General features: G+C 39.5%; 1 protein-coding gene across 1 annotated transcript; it reads left to right on the forward strand.

The window, feature by feature from the left end:
- Nucleotides 1-122: 122 nt before the first annotated feature.
- LOC135510004 (pituitary homeobox 3) lies at nucleotides 123-24,941 on the forward strand. Its single transcript, XM_064930814.1, has 4 exons — nucleotides 123-303; nucleotides 14,947-15,073; nucleotides 20,106-20,311; nucleotides 23,462-24,941. The coding sequence occupies exons 2-4, from the start codon at nucleotides 14,965-14,967 to the stop codon at nucleotides 24,026-24,028; spliced, it is 882 nt and encodes a 293-aa protein (XP_064786886.1). The 5' UTR covers nucleotides 123-303; nucleotides 14,947-14,964; the 3' UTR covers nucleotides 24,029-24,941.
- The last annotated feature ends 255 nt before the right edge of the window (nucleotides 24,942-25,196 follow it).

Raw genomic sequence — 25,196 nt, forward strand, 5'->3', positions numbered from 1 at the left:
GCCCGAGCGCGCACTGTGGAGTTGGTACCGGGCAAGTAAAAGCGGTGAAGTGGGCAGTCCTTTCTGTAGTGGACCTGTCGCACAAGATATTTAGCATAAAGTCAGTCCCCCGCTGTATGGGGATCAAGCCTTCACTCTTCGACTGCCTTCATGTCTGACAGCATTGAAAGAGGGAAACTGACGATTTTTTTCTTTACAAACAGAGGAACTTTCTTCATGTCAGCAACATCTCATTCGGACAACCATTAACCCACATCAAGCTTGCCTTTTCGGGGGATTAATTTAACCAGACCGGGATTTCATGTAAGTGCAAGTAGGATAGTCTCCCAGTACAACTCCAAATGTCGTGGTTGTGTCTGTTATGACAGCATGTGCAGTAGGCAAGCAAATGAGTAGATTGCCCTTGTTTGAACTATCAATCAATAACGTAGCCTATACACTGTTGTAGTAGTGTTGCGAGCCTGAAACTGCCACCTCACATACTCAAACTTTACCAGCATATAACTCTAAAGTTATTGACCAAAGGTTTAGGATACTCGGTAAGTCCGTTAACATGATTTAGGTAACTGCGTGGTTAAACTTTTATTCACCAGGGTAAAATAAATAGACTCAAGTTAAAAGTTTACTTCATTATTAATGATGATGATGATGTGTCACATCTGGCCCTACAAACTCAGAGTTAGGTTCCATATAAGAGTGCACTCTGTTACTATAACCATAGCCATAATGCAAAACCTTATCTGAATGAAACATACATCTATTAGGCCTAGCCTGTATACCTTGACAATAACACTGAATGTGTAGACCACAATGTATCTAAAATTATCTCTAATATTGGCTTTGATTAATTTCTTAGTAGGTAAACGGCTAAACGTTTTTTAACCTTGCATATGCTCCTCTTGTGAAACGTAAATTTGCTTTAATTCAGTTGAAAAATAAGTCTGTTTCCATAAATATATTTGTTTACTAGCATTTAATATATCAGAATTGATATACATGCTGACACGTTTTCCCATTGTATGTCCAAATTATAAACTCTTTGGAAATGTAACTAGTATGATTTTGTCTTACATGGGGGGCGCTCTCTGTGAGACTATTTCAGAGGTCAAACATTTTTGGGGATCTACCCGAAATTGATAGGTGGCAGGTGCTCCCGAGCGACAAGAGACCTCAGAAAGAAAGGCAGAGCTGCGCCCCCTCTACCCTCTCGCGTCTAAGCCTCGGAACTCTCTCCATACAAACATGCGTGCGTTCAATCATCCCTGAACATGGTTTGTTTTCAAGCATACATTTAAGTATAAATCATTGCTATTGTTTCATATAGGCTAACAATCCTTTTCTGGGTCCATATTTGTGGCATTTTTCGTCATGGAAAACATAGGCCTTAAAATGATATAGGCTATTACGAATTCAACTATACTACTTCATTCTAACACTATAGCCTAATATGTTTACACTAATTTAACAATTCTTTAGATATATGTCATGCAGAAATTTGAATGAGAATTGAATGTTAGGATTGTCATAATTGATTTAATTGATTTGATTGCAACGTGTCTTACACAACTTGGCCTATTCTGTATGGTAGGCCTATACAGGGGTATTTTAAAATTGGTATATAAATTGGCTTTTTAATATTTCTTCTGTGGGAATAAGAAAAAAATAATTTCAGTAGTATCCTACAACGTTGAACAACAAGTGTCAATCAATTTTTTCGATTTTAAGAGGTCAAATGGCAAACCATTATAACTTATTAAGAATCGATGATTTAGGCCATGTCATTTTTTATTACATGTTATTTTGTAGTTTTCAGTCTGACACGTGTTCCACATCACATGTGAAGTTAAAGATCAAGATAATATTAGATGTGATCATTTGTGTATTATAAAACATATATTTGTATTAGGCTAAGGAATCACACGGTTTTGAAATTAAAACCACTGAGTTGTTGGAACGAAACATTTTGGCGTAGCCTATTCTGTTAATTCAACGTCAAATCATGGGATAATGTCGAATTAAAATGAGACAAGGGATAGGCCAATAATTTAGGGAGCAACATTGTCTTCCAAATAACCTAAGATTCTCAGTCATTATAATTTTGATCATGTAAAATGTGATCATGCTATGAGCCTCAGCCATCAAGCTATGACAATTAGCCTAACAGTTATTTCTTATAGGCCCATTATTAAATGATGATATTGTCGAATTGTCCCTGTATAGTAGACTACTTGTAAGCTACCTCTAGATTTAGCATTATACATTTCACTAAAAATGTAGATATAGGACAATTTATATTTTTAATTGCTCCTATTTCAGATTGCTTTCTGTTTATTAATTGAACAATTTATTGTGAATCTGAACGTCCAGACAAAGCTATAGTTATTCACATGGCCTACCAGCTCAGTAATTTCAGTGGCAAATACCCTGTAATAAAACATATATGCGCATGTTTAAAATGTTCTGATAAATACAACATTTAATAGCCTAATAATGATAATAATAATAAAATGGACTTGATAACATCGAATGAATTGCTCCGAAAATAACTTGGGAAATTGAGAAATGCGAGTTCAGGCTTTGCCACTCCCAGTAATATGCAAATGAATGTTAGGAGGGGAGAAATTAACATCTACAAACATTGGGCCGAAATTCCATCTGCCGCCTCCTCGAGAAGGCCCTTAATATGTTCTCAGACAGCAAAGTGACACACATCTTAATCAAGTCTTAATCCAAGGAATTAATTCTCAACGCGTTTATGAATAATTCCAAGGCTAATGCACAAGTCCGTGGAAATGTAAGCAGTCTGCCTCTGCCGTAACAACAGATGGAACCAGCAATCTCCTGAAAAATGAGAGAATTTCTGCTTCCATTTTTTTTATTATCAGATGTATATTTGAATGAGACCGATTTCGTATAGGCTACTGCTTATGCAAAGCGCTCTGCTTGTGCAAACTAGAGACCCCATCTCGCATCAACTCCTACTTATGTTGATTTGCGCAGAAGAGTTGAACACGAGTTCAACTTCATTCAGTTCATATGAGTGAACGTGCACTTCCATCTGTGCTTACGGCAATGTGTTATGCTCTTAAAGCGCATTGTGGAGACAGAAAACAGAGGGACACAGAGTTTGAATGTGGATGATGAGAGTGGCGGTACACTGCTCCCAATTTAACAATGCATGGCGCACGAGCACGAGAGCAAGTCCTTAGAAAACATCACAGTAATTCTAATAAAGTTGTTGAACTACCAAGGTGACACAGTCAATCGCTATGGGTTATGTTTGTCAGACAAACAATTTGCCTGTAACATTTCAGCATGTCAGGTTACGATCAAGTATCTGGTATCGCCAACAGCTATATCAACATAAGTAGGCCTTTTTGTAGACTATTGAACAAGAAAAAAAATAATGATTTATAATCTGACTATGAATAGTATCATGATTTGTAGTAATTATTCCTATTATAATACATGTATTATTACCATTGTACACATTTAGTGACTAGATTGACTTCACTTATTTCAATGGGTGAACAATTGGTTATATACAATATGTCTTAATTATGAGTCATTCATGGATTGAAATAGAGTGCATGCCCTTTGACAACATAATCAGGCATCTCTGATTGAACTTTTAGGAAAGGATACATTCTCAACTGTAGGCCTACACATTTATGCACATTTCTATGATCAATGAAAGGGGCCCCCATGGGGAAAATGTTACATTTTCAGAGATGTTAGGTGAAGCAATTGATTGATATTGTGACGGATGTCGTCAAATATCAGCAGATAACAATGAACGAAATGAATTGGTAATTAATTAAGTCATCATCATAACATACCCTATAAACATATAGGACATTGCACCTATAGTCATTAGGTTATGACTAAGGATAACCTTTATAATATGAATGCACATGCACTAAATAACACAACATTATTGCAAATCTGGGGTGAACTCGGGACATTCCATTCCGTGTCTCTTGAAATTCATAAAAGCATAGGGTCTATTTTATCAATGTGTCCTTGTTAGACCTATGATGGGTTGTTGGCCTTATCTAATTCTAGGGAACGGACTTGATTTGGAATATGAAATATAATAATGTCGCGGCTCTGAAGGGGACACTGACACCTTGTTCTAGGCAAAATGATGGGCGAGCGTTACCGCACTCCCTGCCAAACATCCCAGCCTCTCTCAGCACTGCTCTGACATGGTCCCATACATCACTGTCAAAGTGGATATGTGTCTGACTGTGTCATATTCATATTTCTGACCAAAATACTGTTATTCTCTGGTGGCATAGCCCTACACACAAAGCAAAGGACACCACCTGTTGCTCTCTGTCAGGCCACTATTCTCTGAGTTTTGCTATCGGTTGCTTTACAATGAGACTGGGTTATTTTTCAGTTTAGGACTTTATTGTCCACAAAACACATATGTCCTATAAGGCACATATTGACTTTTGATTTCAACAACTTTACATTTCATTTCAACAAGCTTACACAATAGAGAATCAAAAGCAAGAAATATATTTGATTACTTACCTTTGACAAGTAATTGTATTGATTTCAGCATAATCTTTTATATAATTGTAGACTGGTTGTAAAAGTACAATCAACTGAAATATCATTAGACCTGCAAGTCAACTTTAGCCCACAAAACCATATCAGAACCTCATTAGCAATATAGCTAGCCTCAACACAGACGCAGTACATTTTGGAAAGCAATCTCTCTGTGAGAATTGACCTTATCCTCCATCTCCCTTCTCTCCTTCAGGGGCAGAACAACGCCACTGGGAAAGATACTAACACCACAGAATAATATATTCCTAAATGCTTTATACTTTGTGAAGGATAAACATCTATTTATCAGCTTTTGCACAGCACTTTTCACATGTATCATTCTAACCTGTATTCGAGCAATACGGACATGATCACAACACTGCCTCCTGTGTCTCCCAGTTTCCCTCACTGTGATTGGATATGGGCTTACCTGGTCATTACTCTTCAAACGCTTTCCTGCAGTGTTTCATTTATAAGTCATGGATGTCATGTGGGAGTCTAAGGGTGATGGTGTAATAGTTTGAGTATAATACACATGGGAATAAAGATTCTGACAAATTGAGGAGAGAACTGCATTGGCATAAGTATGTATTTATTATTGTCTAATTGTACCAAACAACATCAAGTTTTATATTTGATATCCAACCGGTACTTTTGAAAATAATTTGATTGTCATTTCTAACTTCAAAAATGATGATACATGGCAACTTTAAACATGCTTGAACAGAAGGGATTGTAAGGGTATATTTTTTGTTGGACTCACTTTCTTTTTCTGTCACGGTGAATTCCAATCTTAAAGTCTCGACCAACACGACAGGTCATAAAACACTTAGTTGTATCCGTGCAGTTCTTTAAACTTTTGAAGTGGAATACAAATATTTTTGTTAGGCTTATCTGCATGGAGAGGAGGTTTCATCATGTAGGCCTTCTCCTGAGATGTCAAGGGCAGAGGCATTCACATCGATGAGCAGAGGGCTGTCAGGAATGTTCTGAAGAAATGAAAAGAAGGGGAAACGGAAGTACAGCCAGTGTATGCTTGATGTGGTGGCTCAGTTTGAGGACTTATTGAGTTTACCTGTCAAACTGACAACGAGCTCTCCATCAAGTTAGTCTGCAAATGATGATGGTCAGCAAGTTGGTTGATCAGATCAGAGCCCCTAACCAGTAGAGTACTTGAATGAAAATGACTGGGAAATGTGTACTACATATGATAGCAAGTCTCCCCAGTAAGTATTCAGCTCAAGTGAGTGAGATTCAATGTTATGCCACTATGGGCCACCATGTGACTCGTTCGCATCATAGTTCACAGAGACACACCAGAGGAGTGAAAGGGTCCACAGCCACAGAGGGGCTTATAGAGTGACAGAGATTTGCATGAAAATGTTGATTTAAACACATACACTCACACAGTCCCTTATGGCATTTATGGCAGTGTTACCTCAATAATTTTGGTACAAGGCAAAGACCAATTGTACTGCTGTTATAATGTATATATATACAGTGGGGCAAAAAAGTATTTAGTCAGCCACCAATTGTGCAAGTTCTCCCACTTAAAAAGATGAGAGAGGCCTGTCATTTTCATCATAGGTACACTTCAACTATGACAGACAAAATGAGAAAAAAAATCCAGAAAATCACATTGTAGGATTTTTAATGAATTTATTTGCTAATGATGGTGGAAAATAAGTATTTGGTCAATAACAAAAGTTTATCTCAATACTTTGTTATATACCCTTTGTTGGCAATGACAGAGGTCAAATGTTTTCTGTAAGTCTTCACGAGGTTTTCACACACTGTTGCTGGTATTTTGGCCAATTCCTCCATGCAGATCTCCTCTAGAGCAGTGATGTTTTGGGGCTGTTGCTGGGCAACACGGACTTTCAACTCCCTCCAAAGATTTTCTATGGGGTTGAGATCTGGAGACTGGTTAGGCCACTCCAGGACCTTGAAATGCTTCTTACGAAGCCACTCCTTCGTTGCCCGGGCGATGTGTTTGGGATCATTGTCATGCTGAAAGACCCAGCCACGTTTCATCTTCAATGCCCTTGATGATGGAAGGAGGTTTTCACTCAAAATCTCACGATACATGGCCCCATTCATTCTTTCCTTTACACGGATCAGTCGTCCTGGTCCTTTTGCAGAAAAACAGCCCCAAAGCATGATGTGTCCACCCCCATGCTTCACAGTAGGTATGGTGTTCTTTGGATGCAACTCAGCATTCTTTGTCCTCCAAACACGACGAGTTGAGTTTTTACCAAAAAGTTATATTTTGGTTTCATCTGACCATATGACATTCTCCCAATCTTCTTCTGGATCATCCAAATGCTCTCGAGAAAACTTCAGATGGGCTTAAGCAGGGAGACATGTCTGGCACTGCAGGATTTGAGTCCCTGGCGTCGCAGTGTGTTACTGATGGTAGGCTTTGTTACTTTGGTCCCAGCTTTCTGCAGGTCATTCACTAGGTCCCCCCGTGTGGTTCTGGGATTTTAGCTCACCGTTCTTGTGATCATTTTGACCCCACGGGGTGAGATCTTGCGTGGAGCCCCAGATCGAGGGAGATTATCAGCGATCTTGTATGTCTTCCATTTCCTAATAATTGCTCCCACAGTTGATTTCTTCAAACCAAGCTGCTTACCTATTGCAGATTCAGTCTTCCCAGCCTGGTGCAGGCCTACAATTCTGTTTCTGGTGTCCTTTGACAGCTCTTTGGTCTTGGCCATAGTGGAGTTTGGAGTGTGACTGTTTGAGGTTGTGGACAGGTGTCTTTTATACTGATAACAACTTTAAACAGGTGCCATTAATACAGGTAACGAGTGGAGGACAGAGGAGCCTCTTAAAGAAGAAGTTACAGGTCTGTGAGAGCCAGAAATCTTGTTTGTTTGTAGGCGACCAAATACTTATTTTCCACCATAATTTGCAAATAAATTCATTAAAAATCCTACAATGTGATTTTCTGGATTTTTTTTTCTCATTTTTTTCCCCAAATTACAGGCCTCTCTCATCTTTTTAAGTGAGAGAACTTGCACAATTGGTGGCTGACTAAATACTTTTTTTTTGCCCCACTGTATATATATATATATATATATATATATATATATATACATATACAGTACCAGTCAAAAGTTTGGACGCAACTACTCATTCAAGGGTATTTCTTTATTTTTACTATTTTCTACATTGTAGAATAACAGTGAAGACATCAAAACTATGAAATAACACATATGGAATCATGTAGTAATCTCTTTTTTGTTGTTGTTGTTGAGATCCTTCATAGTAACCAACCTTTGCCTTGATGAAAGATTTGTACACACTTGGCATTGTCTCAACCAGCTTCACCTGTAATGCTTTTCCAACACTCTTGAAGGAGTTACCACATATGCTGACCACTTGTTGGCTGCTTTTCCTTCACTCTGCGATCCAACCCATCCCAAACCATCTCAATTGGGTTGAGGTCTGGTGATTGTGGAGGCCAGGTCATCTGATGCAGCACTCCATCACTCTCCTTCTTGGTCAAATAGCCCTTACACAGCCTGGAGCTGTGTTGGGTCATTGTCCTGTTGAAAAACAAATGATAGTCACATGAAGCACAAACCAGATGGGATGGCGTATCACTGCAGAATACTGTGGTAGCCATACTGGTTAAGTGTGCCTTGAATTGAAAAATACATCCCAGACATTGTCACCAGCAAAGCACCCCCACACCATCACACCACCTCCTCCATGCTTCACGGTGGGAACCACACATGCGGAGATCATCTGTTCACCTACTCTGCAAAGACACGGCGGTTGGAACCAAAAATCACACATTTGGACTCATCAGACCAAAGGACAAATTTCCACCAGTCTAATGTCCATTGCTCATGTTTCTTGGCCCAAGCAAGTCTCCTCTTCTTATTGGTGTCCTTTAGTAGTGGTTTCTCTGCAGCAATGAAGGCCTGATTTACGCAGTCTCCTCTGAACAGCTGATGTTGAGTTGTCTGTTACTTGAACCCTGTGAAGCATTTACAGAGTCTGAGGTGCAGTTAACTCTGAACGTATCCTCTGTAGCAGAGGTAACTCTGGGTCTTCCTTTCCTGTGGCGGTCCTCATGACCGGATTGACTGACCTTCATGTCTTAAAGTAATGATGGAATGTCGTTTCTCTTTGTTTATTTAAGCTGTTCTTGTCATAATATGTACTTGGTATTTTACCAAATAGGGCTATCTTATACCACCCTACCGTGTCACAATACAACTGATTGGCTCAAATGCATTAAGGAAAGAAATACCACAAATTAACTTTTAACAAGGCACACCTATTAATTTAAATGCATTGCATGTGACCAGGTCATGAATTTGGTTGAGAGAATGCCAAGAGTGTGCAAAGCTGTCATCAACGCAAAGGGTGGCTACTTTGAAGAATCTCAAACATAAAATATATTTTGATTTGTTTAACACCTTTCTGGTTACTACATGATTCCATATGTATTATTTCATAGTATTCTACAATGTGGACAACACTTCAAATTTGGCTATATCAACCACATAAAATTGAGCACACAGCCATGCAATCTCCGTAGACAAACATTGGCAGTAGAATGGCCTTACTGAAGAGCTCAGTGACTTTCAACTTGGCACTGAAATAGGGTGCCACCTTTTCAACTAGTCAGTTCGTCAAATTTCTGCCCTGCTAGAGCTGCCCCAGTCAACAGTAAGTGCTGTTATTGTGAAGTGGAAATGTCTAGGACGAAGTGGTAGGCCACACAAGCTCACAGAACGGGACCACCGAGTGCTGAAGCGCGTAGAGCATAAAAATCGCCTCTCCTCGGTTGCAACACTCACTACCAAGTTCCAAACTGCCTCTTGAAGCAACGTCTGCACAATAACTGTTTGTCGGGAGCTTCATAAAATGGGTTTTCATGGCCGAGCTGCCACACACAAGCCTAAGATCACCATACGCAATGCCAAGCGTCGGCTGGAGTGCTGTCAAGTTAGCCTCCATTAGACTCTGGAGCAGTGGAAACACCTTCTCTGGAGTGATGAATCATGCTTTACCATCTGTCAGTCCGACGGACAAATCTGGGTTCGGCGAATGCCAGGAGAACGCTACCTGCCCGAAAGCCCAGTGCCAACTGTAAAGTTTGGTGGAGAAGGAATAATGGTATGGGGCTGTTTTTCATTGTTCAGGCTAGGCCCCTTAGTTCCAGTGTAGGAAAATCTTAACACTTCAGCATTCAATGACATTCTAGACAATTCTGTGCTTCCAACTTTGTGGCAGCAGTTTGAGAAAGGCCCTTACCTGTTTCAGCATGACAATTCCCCTGTGCCCAAAGCAAGGTCCATACACAAATGGTTTGTTGAGATCGGTCTGGAAGAACTTGGCTGGACTGCACAGAGCCATGACCTCAACCTCATTGAACAACTTTGGAATGAATTGGAACACAGACTGCGAGCCAGGCCTAATCACCCAACATCAGTGCCCGACCTCACCAATGCACTGATGGGAAGCAAATCACATAAGCAATGTTCTAACATGGATAACCTTCCCAGAAGAATGGAGGCTGTTCTAGCTGCAAAGGGGGGACCAACTCCATATTAATTCCCATGATTTTGGAATGAGATGTTCAACATGCTTTTGACCATGTAGTGTATATATACAGTGCATTCAGAAAGTATTCAGACCCCTTGGTTTTTTCCACATTTTGTTACTTTACATCCGTATTCTAAAATGGATTAAATAGATAGATTTCCTCATCAATCCACACCCAATACCCCATAAAAAAGGTTTTTAGACATTTACATAACAATTTAGACCATTTGCTATTAGACTCAATTTACATTTACATTTAAGTCATTTAGCAGACGCTCTTATCCAGAGCGACTTACAAATTGGTGAATTCACCTTCTGACATCCAGTGGAACAGCCACTTTACAATAGTGCATCTAAATCATTTAAGGGGGGGGGTGATTGAGCTCAGAAGCATTCTATTTCTATTGGTCATTCTGGACATGTTTCTACAAATTGATTGGAGTCCATCTGTGGTAAATTCAATTGATTGGACATGATTTGGAAAGGCACACTCCTGTCTATTTAAGGTCCCACAGTTGACAGTGCATGTCAGAGCAAAAACCAAGCCATGAGGTCAAAGGAATTGTCCGTAGAGCTCTGAGACAAGATTGTGTCAAGGCACAGATCTGGAGAAGGGTACCAAAAAATGTCTGCAGCATTGAAGGTCTCCAAGAACACAGTGGTCTTCATAATTCTTAAATTATGCCAAATTGAGCAATCGGGGGAGAAGGGCTTTGGTCAGGGAGGTGACCAAGAACCAGACATTCACTCTGACAGAGCTCCAGAGTTCCTTTGTGGAGTTGAGAGAACCTTCCAGAAGGACAACCATCTCTGCATCACTGCACCAATCAGGTATTGATGGTAGCGTGGCTAGACAGAAGCCACTCTCCAGTAAAAGGCACATGAGAGCCCGCTTGGAGTTTGCCAAAAGGCACCTAAAGGACCCTCAGACCATAAGAAACAAGATTCTCTGGTCTGATGAAACCAAGATTGAACTATTTGGCCTGAATGCCAAGCGTCACGTCTAGAGGAATAGGAGAAACTCCCCAAATACAGGTGTGCCAAGCTTGCAGCATCATACCCTAGAAGATTCAAGGCTGTAACTGCTGCCAAAGGTGCTTCAACAAAGTAATGAGTTAAGGGTCTGACTCAGTTTATCACAATTCCTGACATTTTAATCCCAGTAAAATTCCCTGTCTTGGGTCAGTTAGGATCACCACTTTATTTTAAGAATGTGAAATATCAGAATAATAGTAGAGAGAATGATTTATTTCAGCTTTTATTTCTTTCATCACATTCCCAGTGGGTCCGAAGTTTATATACACTCAATTAGTATTTGGTTGCATTGCCTTTAAATTGTTTAACTTGGGTCAAACGTTTCTGGTAGCCTTCCACAAGCTTCCCACAATAATTTGGGTGAATTCTGGCCCATTCCTCCTAACTGTAACTGAGTCAGGATTATAGGCCTTGCTTGCGCACGCTTTTTCAGTTCTGCCAACAAATTTTCTATGAGATTGAGGTCAAGGCGTTGCAATGGCCTCTCCAATATCTTGACTTTGTTGTCCTTAAGCCATTTTGCCACAACTTTGGAAGTATGCTTGGGGTCATTGTCCATTTGGAAGACCCATTTGCGACCAAGCTTAAACTTCCTGACTGATGTCTTGAGATGTTGCTTCAATATATCCACATAATTTTCCACCCTCATGATGCCATCTATTTTGTGAAGTGCACCAGTCCCTCCTGCAGCAAAGCACCCCCACAACATGATGCTGCCACCTCCGTGCTTCATGGTTGAGATGGTGTTCTTTGGTTTGCAAGCCTCCACCTTGTTCCTCCAAGCATAACGACTGTCATTATGGCCAAACAGTTCTATTTTTGTTTCATCAGACCTGATCTTTGTCCCCAAGTGCAGTTGCAAACCGTAGTCTGGCTTTTTTATGGTTGTTTTGTGTCTTCTTCCTTGCTGAGTTGCCTTTCAGGTTATGTCGATATTCTGGGATTGATTTGCACTTTTCGTACCAAAGTTCGTTCATCTCTAGGAGACAGAACGCGTCTCCTTTCTGAGCGGTATAACGGCTGCGTGGAGCCATGGTGTTTATAGTTGCATACTATTGTTTGTACAGATGAACGTGGTACCTTCAGACATTTGGAAATTGCTCCCAAGGATGAACCAGACTTGTGGAGGTCTACAATATTTTTTCGGAGGGCTTGGCTGATTTCTTTTGATTTTCCCATGATGTCAAGCAAAGAGCCGCTGAGTTTGAAGGTAGGCCTTGAAATACATCCACAGGTACACCTCCAACTGACTCAAATGACATCAATTAGCCTATCAGAAGCTTCTAAAGCCATGACATAATTGTCTGGAATTTTCCATGCTGTTTAAAGGTACAGTCAACTTCGTGTATGTAAACTTCTGACCCACTGGAATTGTGATACAGTTAATTATAAGTGAAATAATCTGTCTGTAAACAATTGTTGAAATAATTACTTCTGCCATAAACAAAGTAGATGTCCTAACTGACTTGCAAAAACTATAGTTTTTTAACAAGAAATTTGTGGAGTGGTTGAAAAACGAGTTTTAACCTAAGGGTATGTAATCTTCCGACTTCAACTGTATATACACACTCTCTCTCTCTCTCTCTCTCTCTCTCTATATATATATATATATATATATATATATATATATATATATATATATATATATATATATATATATTTATATATATATATATATATATTTATATATATATATATATATATACACTGAGTGTACAAATCATTAGGAATACCTTCACAATATTAAGTTGCACCCCCTTTTGCCCTTAGAATAGCCTCAAATTGCCGGGGCATGGACTCTACAAGTTGTCAAGTTTTCCACATGGATGCTGGCCCATGTTGACTCCAATGCTTCCCACAATTGATCAAGTTGGCTGTATGTTCTTTGGGTGGTGGACCATTCTTGATACACATGGGAAATGGTTGAGTATGAAAACCCCAGCAGCGTTGCAGTTCTTGACACACTCAAATCGATGCGCCGAAAAGATTTGGCATGGGCCCTCAGATCCTCAGAAAGTTCTACAACTGCACCTTTGAGAGTTTCTTGACTGGCTGCATCACTTCTTGGAATGGCAACTGCCTGGAATCCGACCGCAAGGCAATACAGAGGGTAGTGAGTCCAGTTCATCACTCGGGCCGATCTCCCTGCCATACAGGACCTCTATACCAGGCGGTGTCAGAGGAAGGCCCTACAAATTGTTAAAGACTCCACCCTCACAAGTTATAGACTGTTCTCTCTGCTACCACACGGTAAGCAGTACTGGAGCACCAAGTATGGGACCAAAAGGCTCCTGAACAGCTTCTAATACCAAGCCGTAAAACAGCTCAGCAGTTCATCAAATGGCTACCTAGACTATTTGCATTTACTCCTGTGCACACTCACTGGACTCTACTCACTCACACATAATGCACTACACTGTCACTCCAACACACACACACACACACACACACACACACACACACACACACACACACACACACACACACACACACACACACACACACACACACACACACACACACACACACACACACACACACACACACACACACTACATATGCCTACACACACAAAACATATGCCCACACACATATATATATTGATGTCACACACACACACACTCTTCACATATGTTGCTGCTACTCTGTTTATAATTTACCTTATTGCCTAGACTATTTTATCCCTACCTACATGTACATACTATCTCAATTACCTCAGCTACCTCAATTACCTCATCTACCTCATACCCCTGCACATTGACTAGGCACCTGTATTGGTTAAACATAGATTGCCTCGTTATTGTAATTGTATTGTCTTACTATTTCTTTTTTTCTTTTGTTAATTTTTCTTACTTTTTCTTTCTGCATTGTTGGGAAATAATAATCACGGTAAAGTATTCAAATGTTGTATTCGGCCCATTTCACAAATACAATTTGTTTTGAACATTTTATTTTATTTGGTATGAACCATGCACGTTAGGTGCAGCTCCCATTTTGGGAGTTCTCATAAACGAGTTGAGAGGCGGCTAAGTGGATTGGAACCTACCCCGTCGTTAAACCCAGCCACGACATCATAAATCTCAAGAAGCTTTGAGGGAGTGATTGTGTCCCCATATCTTCAAGGTGTTAACTGCGCTTGTATAAATAAACGACCTGTTATTTTAGGCTCTATTACGTATCGGTCTCCCTCACGAGGTTGCTATTTAGGTCTGAACGGTCACCATATATTTTAACTACATAACTGCAAAGGAACAAAAATAGAACTAACAGAACACATTCGTAGTAATTACCACGGAATACAGGCCTACATTTAATCAAATAGTTATGTCACAGATGGACCGTTGCATGTCCTTAATTTGATAAATAAAGGTTAAATAAACAAAACAAAATAGAAATAAAGTCAATCAGCAACCTGAATGTTATCAAAATATGAGAATATTATAAAGCTTGCTCAGTAGGCCTATAGCCTATCATTAGCACTAACAGTTTGTCACATTTTAAAAAGTTAAGATAATTGTGAAATTCATAGACAGCAGATTCACTCGTTAATTTGTGTTGATATGGAAATGTCAGAACTGCTATTTCTTATATTACATATCCAGGCTTATTATTAAATTATTATTAACATAATTATTGTTGTCATTAGTTGATCTTTCTGATGTTATTTTCTATTGTTGTTATTTATTTGTCATGCCAATTCGGTTGGAGGTCTAAACTTATGAGGATACTTGTATTATTTTGCCATATTGACTAATATTGAAATGTATTGCCTTCCTTTTGCAGAGCCTGGCGGCCGAGGTTATGGATTTTAACCTTCTGACAGACAGTGAAGCCCGTAGCCCAGCGCTATCGCTTTCAGACTCTGGGACGCCTCAACATGATCAGGGATGCAAAGGCCAAGACAACAGCGGTCAGTTTCCACGTTTACCTTGCAAATGCTTTGTCCACAGGAGTGTTTGACCGATAAATAGTCCTCAGACTGACATTGGATGAAGAATAGGCATATATGTTAATGCCTGTGGGTCTAAACCAATCGAATAATTTGATAATAATAATGGGAATTATAATGTCCTAATAGGCTATAATAATAATAATCATAATAATAATAATATCAGGACGAACTTCTAGCTTGCAATAGCTATTAGGCTATTCGTTGTCGCCTTTAATGTGCGTGATTGTGTGGATATCAATTCAACCATAATATTAATTGGCTCGCTATTATTTTGTAGACCTATAGCGCATATTCCTATAATTCACATTATATAATTGTTATTTTCTTTAAAGAACCCAAGTTGCAAGTTTATTCTTCTCGTTTGGCTTTTAGAAAGCAAGAGTTATTAACTGCAGCGACTATAGACTTTAATGGAAGCTATTATAAACATTTGGCATGGACCCCTTACGCTTTGGCGGAGCTTTTTGGCATTTTGTCGTGTGCGTCTCTTTAAGCGCCTATATGCTGTAGGTCTATTAATAACTCTCTATTGAAACCTAAAAAACAAGCTAAAACATATCGGTGCGAGATGAACGGAATTATAGCCGAATGTCATAGGCCTAGACATACAATAATATCTCGAGCAACTACGATTGCTCAGGCTTGAAAGCTAAATATCTGCCTCTGCATTTCAACAGCCTGCATGCCAATTTATAACAAATTAGGCATTTGACAGAGAGAAAAAGCTAATATTTGTGATACCCGTGCGGTCTAATAGATGAAATCTCTGTGGATCCAAGGTCTGCAACAGACTCCATTAGTGTGACTAATGTAAACTTACTCCGAAATGGACGGCCCTGGGTGAGTGCAGGGATTTAGGAGAACCCGCATATACTGTAAATGAACCACGGATTACGCACTAAAACCATCAAGATAACGAGGTGTGTGGGGGCCAAATATCAAGAGGTAATATGTCGAATGTACTGTACCTTACTTGTATTGTTCACTGACTATGGAATATTCATTCTAGAAAAGTTTTATCTAGTTGAAATGAGATATTGACAAATAAACCATCATTCATTCATTGTTCTTTCTTGTGATATTGGGATAGTTAAAGTTGAACAATGAGTTTGTTTTTCAATGTCCATTTCAGGTTAGGGTTCTCCTAATATGTATCCAGAAGCATATACATGGTTATTTGTTCAGTGTAGGCCTATATGTTTTAAATAAACTGGATCCCCATGATGGTGGACACCTGGGCCTCACCTCTAAAACATGTTAGTATCTTCAGAAAGTATTCACACCCCTTGACAGTTTGTTGTTGTTGTGTTACATCCTGATTTTAAAACTGATTAAATTACATTTTTGAGTCACTGATCTAAACACAATACCCCTTAATGTCAAAGTTGAATTGTGTTTTTAGAAATATTTCCAAATTAATAAAATATGAAAAGCTTAAACGTCTTGAGTCAATAAGTATTCAACCCCTTTGTTATGGCAAGGATGTGCTTAACAAGTCACATACGTTCTATAGACTCTGTGTGCAATAATAGTGTTTAACATTTTTTTTAATGACTCTGTACTCGAGACATACAATTATCTGTAAGATCCCTCAGTTGAGCAGTGAATTTCAAACACATATTCAACCACAAAAGCCAGGGAGGTTTTCCAATGCCACGAAAAGAAGGGCACCTATTGGTAAATGGGTAGAAATTAAACAACATCAGACGTTGAATATCCCTTTGAGTATGGTGAAGATATTTATTACACTTTTGATGGTGTATAAATACACCCAGTCATTACAAAGATACAGGCATCCTTCTTAAATCAGTTGCTGCAGAGGAAGGAAAACACTCAGGGATTTCACCATGAGGCCAATGGTGACTTTAAAACAGTTAGAGTTGAATGGCTGTGATAAGAGAAAACTGAGGATGGCTCAACAACATTGGAGTTACTCCACAATGCTAACCTATAGGCTCCCGAGTGGTGCAGTGGTCTAAGGCATCGCATCTCAGTGCTAGAGGCATCACTACAGACCCTGGATTGATTCCAGGCTGTATCACTACTGGCCGTGATTGGGAGTCACATTGGGCGGCGCACAATTGGCCCAGCGTCGTCCCGGTTAGGGTTTGGCCGGAGTTGGCCGTAAATAAGAATTTGTTCTTAACAGACTTGCCGAGTAAAATAAAGGTTAAATAAGAAATAACAAAAAACCTAACTGACAGAGTGAAAATAAGAATGCCTGTACAGAATCAAAAAATTCTAAACATCCATCCTGTTTGCAACAAGGCAATAAAGTAATAATGAAAATTTGGCAAAGCAATTAACTTTTTGTCCTGAATACAAAGTGTTATGTTTGGGGCAAATCCAACACAACACATCACTAAATACCTCTCTCCATATTTTCAAGAATAGTGGTGGCTGCATCATGTTATGGGTATGCTTTTCATCAGCATGGACTTGGGAGTTTTTTGTTGTTGATAAAAATAAATGGAATAGAGCTAAGAACAGGCAAAGTCCTAGAGGAAAACCTGATTCAGTCTGCTTTCCAACAGACACTAGGAGACAAATTCACCTTTCAGCAGGACAAAAACATAAAACACAAGGCCAAATATACACTGGAATTGCTTACCAAGACAACATTGAATGTTTCTGAGTGGCCTAGTTACATTTTGGACTTAAATCAGCTTGAAAATCTATGTCAAGACTTGAAAATGGCTAGCAATGATCAACAACTAATTTGACAGAGCTTGAATAATTTTGAAAAGTAATAATGGGCAAATGTTGCAACAATCCAGGTGTGGAAAGCTCTTAGAAATGTACCCAGAAAGACTCAAAGCTCTAATCTCTGCCAAAGGTGATGCTAACATGTATTGACTCATGAGGTTGAATACTTATCTAATCAAGATATAATAGGGTTACATTTTTCATTAATGTTTTCCAAATGTTAGAATTGTTCTTCCACTTTTACATTACAGAGTATTTTGTGTAGATTGTTGACAAAAAATGACAATTAAATCCATTCAAACCCCATTTTGTAACACAACAAAATGTGGAAAAAGATCAAGGGGTGTGAATTCTTTCTGAAGGCACCTTCATATTTTAGAGTTGAGATCCAGGTGTCCACCGTCATGGGAACCAGTTTATAAAAAATATATAGGCTTGCACTGAACAAATAACCATGTATATCCTTCTGGATACATATTATGAGAACCCTAACATGTGTATCCATTAAATACAGAAATGTAATACATATTGGTGATTTTTTATTAAATTAGGCCTTATTACATGACAAATGGCACATGGGCATTAGCACACTCACTCAAGTGACATCTGAAGTTTTTTTAAATGAGTTAAACTTCTATAAATGACAAACACATACTATAACTGTACAGTATAGATCTAGAGGCTTGGTTACATTAGGCATATTTTATTCAGACAATTTTTGATTACGTAGCTTGGAATTTTCAAATTTCTTTCACAAATGTATAGTTAGTCAAAACAAAACCTCTCAATTCTCAAGGACACTCCTAGTGATTAGAATATGCCTCAGATTGCTGGGGCCTTAGTGCATAATGCAAAGCCTAGAGAGGCAATAGACTATAATATATGTCATACTAGAAGCATTTGTGGGTATGTATGCATGCATTTCAAAGCATGCATGCATTTCAAAGCATGTGTGCATGCATTTGCATAACACAGTATGCTGCTACATTGGTGCTTTTTCGCCTGCCCAAGGGATTAAGCTTTTAAATTCAGATTGAAATGCCAAACAACTGTGTCTGGCAGTGTGCTTGGTGTTGATAAATCCACAAGGCTTCAGACATTCTCAAACATCTCATCAGTTGTGGTGGTGGGCATTAAGAAGGACTGACTGTTAGTTGGTTGATTTGTTTATTGGCTGGCTGATTGACTAGCAGTCTGACCCAATACGTTGCTGTCCCAAAATCTGCAGGGTATATTTGACAAACACACACACACACACACACACACATACATTCTATAAGTAAAAAGACATGTTTTGTCATACCTGTGGTATACGGTCTGATATACCACGGCTGTCAGCCAATCAGCATTCAGGGCTTGAACCACCCAGTTTATAAAAATCAATTGGCTACACTACACACACCTATAGCACATGGGCTAATATTGATGGTGGTGTACAAATGTATAGTAGAAGGCATATATATACTATATGCCCTCTCTCCTGGATTGTGACATGGGATGGAAAATGGTTTTTGGCCTAAGTGATGGCTTTACCAGTGTCAGTTTACTGGTAGATAGCAGCAAAAGTCTGGTCCTATTGGTTTTGCCAGTGGCGCTGCAGAGTCTTTTAAACCTTGCTGATTATTTCTTACTGCTCTCAGAGAGATAAACCCTTGCCAAACAGTCCGAAACCTGCCCGGTAACAAAAGCCTGATCCCTGGGATTAGTTAGCCAACTAATTTCACTCTTTCTGTGGGGTCCTCAAATTGCGGAACTCAGATGAAGAGAGAAAGGATCACGGGCAGACAAAACATGTCTGTTTGGTTCTGGTGTTAGTGCCAGATGGGTTTCAGGGCCAATTTAAATTATTGATCTGTTTTTGACAACTCTGAGGAGAGAATACATATAGTCAATGAATCTTGAAATATTCAAAACAGAACTGCACAAATCTAATACAGTAGGTGTAAACTGTAAACAATTCCTATATTATTTGAAAATATGTCAACACATTATTTTTCAAATAGCATGGGATAAAATGTCCATTATATTAATTAATTAAAAATAAAAGAGGACAGTGGAAAGTGTGATAACTTTTTAATGGGAAGACACCTCACTCACTGTGAAAAATACTTGATATTGGATGGGAATGGAAATATGCAATTTGTCAAAAACATGTTTGAGCAAGTCTGGAAGTATTGTAAACAAATGTAGATAGTTAGGATGCGATACAAAATGAGGATTTGCTATGTATTGGGCCCACATTTTGTTCTGATTATAACTACTGATCCATGTTATTGCCTCCCAGACACAGAGAAGTCCCACCAGAACCAGACAGACGAGTCGAATGCAGAGGACGGCTCTCTGAAGAAGAAGCAGCGCAGGCAGAGGACCCACTTCACCAGCCAGCAGCTTCAGGAGCTGGAGGCCACCTTTCAGAGGAACCGCTACCCCGACATGAGCACACGGGAGGAGATCGCCGTGTGGACCAACCTCACAGAGGCACGAGTTAGGGTGAGTCCCTACAGAATCACTACTGAGCCAGTGAAATAATCCAAACCCACTTTCCTTCGGGTTTAGGTGTTATTCAACAATACATTTATGGGACTCAACATATCATTTCAACATAATTCGGAAGGTAAAAGGCACCTGAGGGTACATATCATTTCAACATAATTCGGAAGGTAAAAGGCACCTGAGGGTACATATCATTTCAACATAATTCGGAAGGTAAAAGGCACCTGAGGGTACATATCATTTCAACATAATTCGGAAGGTAAAAGGCACCTGAGGGTACATATCATTTCAACATAATTCGGAAGGTAAAAGGCACCTGAGGGTACATATCGAAAAGATGACAAATTTACCTAACGAAGCAGAGATTTAAATATATTGCAATTTGACTTCAACAACCTAAAACTAGGCTTCACATGTCACAAAGGTCAGAAGTGTGTCGATCTGCTCCTGACCCTGAAATGTCCCCTCAAGCCCAGAGGTTTGGTCACCACCAGTATGGAGCAGGTGGGCTCACATTTTGATGGATGACAATACAATCGTTGCCTTCCTGCCTAGTAGTGGATCAAATTCATGTTGGCTAGATTAAAGGTCACATAGCACAGAGTCTTGGTTGTTATTTTGAAAGAACAACAGACCACACACGTCCTAATGTCTAGCAGGACCCCACTTGTTCCCTGCTAATCCCACATGGACACAGATTCCCCCTGCATATACAGAATACTTCTCCTGTCATCTTGATTTATGGCATTTAACACAGAATGCGTTTGTAATAAATGTTTGAATAACAAACCACTTGCTCTCCCTCTATATCCATGCGGGCTACTTCCTTGCCTACAAATATGTATGTACAGTACATAGCTGCATACAATGTGCTTAATAAAACTCTAATTGCTACTGCACATGTATATTTACAGTACAGAGAGTCCTGAGTCCAAGGAGACTGGATTCTAATAACATCAATACAGCTCAGACTAAATTAAACCAACACAGTATTATAGAATGAAATGTATAATAGGAAATATGTCAGAGCTTGTCCGAATTCTGATAAATAGATTTCAGCAGAGTCGTAAGCAATGAACGTGGGTACTTAGGTTACAGCGAGTGTCTGATTGTGTCAGTCATTTGACAGTTTTAGGGAAGTGAGGTAAGGTTTGCCACAACCCCCCCCCCCCCCATCAACCATTTGACTTTCAGAGGTTTCCATGAACACCTAAACAACATTTCCCCAGAGCCATGTTTAAAGGAGAGAGAAATCTTCCTCAACAGCGGGATTTCCCCTACTGTCAATGGGTGCCATGGAAGACTCACTGCTATATACACTGTACCCACACATTCAGTAGTCCAGAGCATTCTATTACTATCACAACAGATGCCTGTTCTCCCGGCTGGCAGACACAGACTAAGGGTTTGGATTAGATACTGTATGCTTGGCACAGAAGTATTAGATGAGGAAGGGAGGGAGATGAGTTAGCCGCAGAAGTGTTGGTAGCTTTTTAATAATTTTTATTAGAATAACTAAAATGTGAATAATATTATTTTGATTAATACAATTAGATTTTTAACTTTACACAGTCCGTTTATATCATTTTTGTATTGGATTCTTATAAGAAAGGTATTTTGCTTCTCAATTAGTTTTGAAGTCTTTATGGGAATAAAGAGAAAGTTCCACCACAAAATGAACGCTCAGGGACAAATTCATATTTCCCCAATTGGGAACTGAATTAAGTACCTTCATTTTAGATTTGCCATTAAAACTTTAATCCGTTTTATACCCTCCAAAAATAGGACCTTAAAATTACAAAATGTGAAGACCGCTCCAGCTTGACATTTCTTTCACTGGGAGCTCATAATTCAAATAAGTGAATAATTTGTTTTAATAAACCATGGCTAATATGACTGTTTGATTATACACTTCAACTTAGTTTCCCAGATGATTCTTTCTTTTAAAAAGTCAGCAGCTACAGTATACTGAATCTTTTAAAAAGTCAGCAGCTACAGTATACTGAATCTTTTAAAAAGTCTGCAGCTACAGTATACTGAATCTTTTAAAAAGTCTGCAGCTACAGTATACTGAATCTTTTAAAAAGTCTGCAGCTACAGTATACTGAATCTTTTAAAAAGTCTGCAGCTACAGTATACTGAATCTTTTAAAAAGTCTGCAGCTACAGTATACTGAATCTTTTAAAAAGTCTGCAGCTACAGTGTACTGAATCTTTTAAAAAGTCTGCAGCTACAGTATACTGAATCTTTTAAAAAGTCAGCAGCTACAGTATACTGAATCTTTTAAAAAGTCTGCAGCTACAGTGTACTGAATCTTTTAAAAAGTCTGCAGCTACAGTGTACTGAATCTTTTAAAAAGTCTGCAGCTACAGTATACTGAATCTTTTAAAAAGTCTGCAGCTACAGTGTACTGAATCTTTTAAAAAGTCTGCAGCTACAGTATACTGAATCTTTTAAAAAGTCTGCAGCTACAGTATACTGAATCTTTTAAAAAGTCTGCAGCTACAGTATACTGAATCTTTTAAAAAGTCTGCAGCTACAGTATACTGAATCTTTTAAAAAGTCTGCAGCTACAGTATACTGAATCTTTTAAAACGTCTGCAGCTACAGTATACTGAATCTTTTAAAAAGTCTGCAGCTACAGTGTACTGAATCTTTTAAAAAGTCTGCAGCTACAGTATACTGAATCTTTTAAAAAGTCTGCAGCTACAGTATACTGAATCTTTTAAAAAGTCTGCAGCTACAGTATACTGAATCTTTTAAAAAGTCTGCAGCTACAGTATACTGAATCTTTTAAAAAGTCTGCAGCTACAGTATACTGAATCTTTTAAAAAGTCTGCAGCTACAGTATACTGAATCTTTTAAAAAGTCTGCAGCTACAGTATACTGAATCTTTTAAAAAGTCTGCAGCTACAGTATACTGAATCTTTTAAAAAGTCTGCAGCTACAGTATACTGAATCTTTTAAAAAGTCTGCAGCTACAGTATACTGAATCTTGCCTAAACTATTTGAAAGAAATCATAGTGTCAGCCATTGAAAACCAAAATGTTATTGTGTTTCAGAACAATTTTTACCACCTCAGATTAGGCTGAAAATAAAAGCCCATATCTATTTTCCGTTTTTCCCTTTTCTGTCCTTCTAACTCAGGTATGGTTTAAGAACCGCCGTGCCAAATGGAGGAAGAGGGAGAGGAACCAACAGGCTGAGCTGTGTAAAAACGGCTTCGGTGCTCAGTTCAATGGACTAATGCAGCCCTATGATGACATGTACTCTGGCTACTCATACAACAACTGGGCCACCAAGAGTCTGGCCAGCAGTCCACTGTCAGCCAAGAGCTTCCCCTTCTTCAACTCCATGAATGTAAGCCCCTTGTCCTCCCAGCCCATGTTCTCCTCCCCCAGCTCTATCCCCTCCATGAACATGGCCTCCTCCATGGTGCCCTCGGCGGTGGCCGGGGTGCCCGGCTCGGGACTCAACAACCTGGGCAACCTGGGCAACCTCAATAGCTCCACGCTGAACTCGGTGGCGGTCACCGCCGCCACCTGCCCTTATGCCTCCACCGCAAGTCCTTACATGTACAGAGACACCTGCAACTCCAGCCTGGCCAGCCTCCGACTGAAGGCCAAGCAGCACGCCAACTTTGCCTACCCAGCCGTGCAAAACACAGTCTCCAACCTAAGCCCTTGCCAGTATGCAGTGGACCGGCCGGTATGAAGACATGTACCCACTCCCACCCAGCCTGCCCTGTACCCCCCAACCTCTCAGACCCACTGCCCCCCTCTCCCTCTCCTCCTCCCGGTCCCTGCTATGCTCCATCAGTGAATCAGAGTTAACTGCACACATCGTCATCACCATGGACTAGTTAACAAGACGCTGTTTGTCTAACTGATGCTACACAACAGGAATAAGCTTTAACAGTTAGAAGAAAATCCCCTGATGGACCACCACGCTTCAAAGAACTCTCTCAAATACGCTGAGACTTTGTCGCTGAACCGACCAACTGTCAAAAAGGATTTCTAAGTTTAATCCAATATCATTTTTTTTGGGGACTGCATGACTCGAGTGAATTTAAAATGAAGAAAACCTGGATGCTTCAACTGCACTGGTGGTCAACATCTTGGCCAAACATGAAATCATTGTGACGCTTGCCACCATCACGGGAAAATTACCTGTGGTTCCAATATGAGGATGTATATAATGGACTTTTTTTGTTTTGTATGTGACAAAACTATCCATGAAACGTAGTACTTTGGAGATGAGAAAAGCATGTTCTTGAAGAGCAGACCCTAGGTTGATGTACTATGAGTACCTCCTTTAGGAATTGTAATTTTGTTATGAATTCCAATCCCCTCAGAAGATCAGGTGTCAAAGGTCAGAACAGAAAGGAGAGAGGAGCGAGCACAACGTAGTCTCAAACAGAAGAAATAATATCAAAAATCAGAACCTTTTTAAAGAAAATTCTAAAAAAGCCATTGAATATATAGATTTGTGTGGTGTTATAAAAAGGGAGTCCATGACTGTAAAAATGTATGTAAGAGTGCAGTTGTTATAAAACAAGCCTTTTTTCCTGGTGTAGCCTGCTTTGTCTCATTAACATAATAAAAATTATGTGTTTTTATGAACAACACATGGGCTGAAAGTGAGTACTATTGAAAGAAAGTCACCAGTTTTCCTTACAGGTACTGCATGACTTCATCTATGTTCTATCAGAGGAGGTTGGATGCACCTTAATTGGGGAGGACGGGCTCGTGGTAATGGATGGAGTGGAGTGGAATGGTATCAAATACAAACACATGGTTTCCACGTGTTTGATGCCATTCCATTTGCTCCGTTCCAGCCATTATTATGAGCCGTCCTCCCCTCTGCAGCCTCCGCTGTGTTC

Source organism: Oncorhynchus masou, chromosome 23 (assembly GCF_036934945.1).
Source record: "Oncorhynchus masou masou isolate Uvic2021 chromosome 23, UVic_Omas_1.1, whole genome shotgun sequence".
NCBI lineage: Eukaryota > Metazoa > Chordata > Actinopteri > Salmoniformes > Salmonidae > Oncorhynchus > Oncorhynchus masou.